General features: G+C 44.5%; 1 protein-coding gene across 1 annotated transcript; it reads left to right on the top strand.

The window, feature by feature from the left end:
• Nucleotides 1-228: 228 nt before the first annotated feature.
• On the top strand, nucleotides 229-2,787 carry LOC148201294 (uncharacterized). The gene has a single exon (XM_088113155.1). The coding sequence runs from the start codon at nucleotides 229-231 to the stop codon at nucleotides 2,785-2,787; it is 2,559 nt and encodes an 852-aa protein (XP_087969281.1).
• Nucleotides 2,788-3,471: the final 684 nt, after the last annotated feature.

The raw sequence follows: 3,471 nt of genomic DNA, 5'->3' as shown, positions 1-3,471 counted from the left end.
TTGAAATCCTTAAATTACTCTTGACTGCTTTCCTATATTAATAAGTGATGACGTCTTTATTATATAAGTTTGATATATATATTTTGGGACGTCACATTAATGGTATCAGAGCAGTTCCTTCCTTAGAAACCTGTAGGTTGTGGGTGTGCTTCGTTTGTGATTGCGTACCCTGGTCTCGTGTATTAGTTTGAGTTAGACTAATGGTCTTTCTCTCTGTGTGAACAGAAGATGGCACCTACGTCTCCTTATCCTTCTCCTCCGCGAGTTGATCAACCTGACTCTAACCAGATGTTAAATGCGGTTCTTCAGTCGTTGCAACAGCAGAATGCTGCATTGGTTCAACAGAACACCATAGCCTTACAAAATCTGGAATCTGCTAGGGTAGCTGCTGAGAATGCAAGAGTGTCATCTGAGAACACTCAAAGGCAGTTCATGGAAGTGTTGACTAATGGCAAAACCACTTCAACTGCTTCTTCTTCCACTATTTCTGTTCAAGAGTGGAGTCTGGAAAGCTTTCTCCAACATCATCCAGCCCGATTCACAGGAAAATGTAGCCCTGACGAAGCTGATCATTGGTTTAGGGACATGGAAAGAATCTATGAGGCTAAGGGGTGTCCTGATGAGAGGAAACTGGCCTACACCCAGTATCTATTGACCGGGGAAGCTGGCCACTGGTGGAGCAGTATGAGGATGATATTGGAAAGAAGTGAGACTCCTATTACCTGGGAGCTGTTTAGGGTCAAGTTCTACACTGAGTACTTCCCTGATAGTGTCAGATTTGCCAAAGAAGTGAAATTTCTGGAGTTGGTACAGGGCAACAAAACAGTATCAGAATATGTTGATCGTTTCAAACATCTGCTTCGCTTCAACACTATGGCGGTAGATGAAGAGTGGCAATGCAGGAAATTTGAGAACGGCTTGAGAGGTGATATCAAGCTACTTGTGAAGGGGTTACGCATCAGAGAATTTTCTGCTCTGGTGGAGATGGCTCGTGACATGGAGAAGACTAAGAAGGAATCAGAGGGACCTCAGAAACAACAGAGCCAACCACTAAGGGTTGGCGGACCTATGATATCCAGGGGAGGCTCCAGTTCTAGGAGTACCCCTTTCTCTAGACCTACTTCCTCTGGGTCCAGGGGTTATTCCTCTCAGTTATCGGGGCAATCCAGCTTTGCCACTCCCGTGAGATGCTTCAAGTGTGGTGGACCACACCTCCAGGTTGTGTGCCCTCAGCTAGAAGGGTATAGGAAGTGTAACATCTGCAGGCAAGAGGGACATTATGCCAGAGATTGTCCTACTACTATAAGGGCAGGACCACAACCACGCCAGACTGGAAGATCCATCCAGGAGAATGGTAACCGACCACAAGCAGTAGGGAGAGTCTATGCATTGACTGGAGCTGAGGCAGCCAGTGCAGGTAATTTGATTATTAGCAGTTGTTTGTTATTTGGAGCTTCATGTGTTACATTGTTTGACTCGGGGGCGACACATTCCTTTGTGTCGAAGGCTTGTGTGGAAAGGCTTAGTTTAGTTGTCAGAGAGCTTCCATGCGATCTGATGGTGTCTACACCAGCAGCTGGGTTAGTTAAGACATCTAATGTGTGTCCTAGATGTCCTATCGAAGTCAAGGGACGTAGGTTCAAAGTGAACCTTATTTGTCTACCTTTGCAAGGTCTAGAGGTAATTCTAGGAATGGATTGGTTAGCCGCCAATCGTATTCTCTTAGACTGCGGTGAGAAAAAGCTAATATTTCCCGATGAAGGTGAAGACCTGTCGTTATCACTCGGTGTGTTGAGGCAAGACATCTTTGAGGGCGCCAGCTGTTTCTTAATCTTGTTCCATATGAATGGAACTTTTGATTTAAACTCTTCAATGCATGAGAACCAGAGTGTAGACCTTCTGGTTGTGAATGACTTCATGGATGTCTTTCCTGAAGAAGTTCCTGGTTTACCTCTTCCACGGGAAGTGGAGTTTTCTATTGATCTGGTCTCAGGAGCAGGGCCAGTATCTATAGCCCCTTATCGGATGGCTCCAGCCGAGTTGGCTGAGTTGAAGAAGCAGATTGAAGAACTGTTAGAGAGACAGTTTATCCGGCCGAGTGCTTCGCCGTGGGGTGCGCCGGTGTTGCTAGTAAAGAAGAAGGATGGTAGCTCAAGGTTGTGCGTTGACTATCGACAGCTGAATAAGTTGACAATCAAGAATAAGTATCCGTTGCCGAGAATAGATGATTTGATGGATCAATTACACGGAGCTACTGTATTTTCTAAGATCGATCTGAGGTCGGGCTACCATCAGATTTTGGTAAAAGCCGATGATGTACAGAAGACGGCTTTCAGGTCTAGATATGGCCACTACGAGTACGTAGTTATGCCTTTTGGTGTGACTAATGCTCCAGCCATCTTTATGGATTACATGAATAGGATCTTCAGACCATTCTTAGATAAATTCGTAGTTGTCTTCATAGACGACATACTAGTTTACTCTAAGACTCGGGAAGAACACGAAAGGCACCTTAGAACAGTGCTTGGGATATTGAGAGAAAGAAAGCTTTATGCCAAGCTGTCCAAGTGTGAGTTTTGGATGGAAGAAGTTCCTTTTCTGGGGCATGTCATTTCAGCTAGTGGAATCGCTGTGGATCCAGCTAAGGTACAAGCTGTACTTCAGTGGGAAAAGCCAAAGACTGTTACTGAAGTAAGGAGTTTTATGGGTTTGGCGGGCTATTATCGCCGCTTTAAAAAACTTTGCCAGGATAGTAACGCCGTTGACACAATTGACCAGAAAAGATAATCCTTTTGTTTGGACTGACAAGTGTGAAGTCAGCTTTCAAGAACTAAAGCAAAAGTTGACTAGCGCTCCAGTTTTGGTTATCCCTGACACAGGTAAACCTTTTGAGGTTTTCTGTGATGCCTCTCATCAGGGATTAGGGTGTGTGCTGATGCAGGAGAAGAGGGTAGTGGCGTATGCGTCAAGACAACTCAAGGTTCATGAGAAGAATTACCCCACTCATGACTTGGAATTAGCGGCTGTAGTATTTGCTTTAAAGATTTGGAGACACTACCTGTATGGTGCGCAATTTCAGGTGTTCAGTGATCATAAGAGCCTGCGATATCTCTTTGATCAGAAAGAGCTTAACATGAGGCAAAGGAGATGGATGGAGTTCCTTAAGGATTATGACTTTGATCTTTTATACCATCCTGGGAAAGCCAATGTAGTGGCAGATGCATTGAGCAGAAAGGCAGTGCATATTTCCTCATTGATGATAAGAGAATTAGAGCTGGTAGCAAGCTTCAGAGATTTGCGGTTGCAAGTAGAATTTGAAGCTGACAGCATCAGATGCAATAATTTGGTGGTATCCAATGACTTGTTGAAGTGTGTTAAAGAAGAGCAGTCGAAGGATATTGAACTTCAGACGTCAGCTAGTTTGATTGGAACTGAACAAGGTAAAGATTTTGCCTTGGGGGTCGACGGTGT

Source organism: Vigna umbellata, chromosome 4, assembly GCF_029865625.1.
Source record: "Vigna umbellata cultivar VRB3 chromosome 4, Vumbellata_1.0, whole genome shotgun sequence".
NCBI classification, from domain to species: domain Eukaryota; kingdom Viridiplantae; phylum Streptophyta; class Magnoliopsida; order Fabales; family Fabaceae; genus Vigna; species Vigna umbellata.
This window is presented reverse-complemented; position numbering and strand designations above follow the sequence as displayed.

What these genes read in the sequence shown, in the direction of transcription:
- LOC148201294 (XM_088113155.1), top strand. Translation starts at nt 229, where the DNA reads ATGGCACCTACGTCTCCTTATCCTTCTCCTCCGCGAGTTGATCAACCT.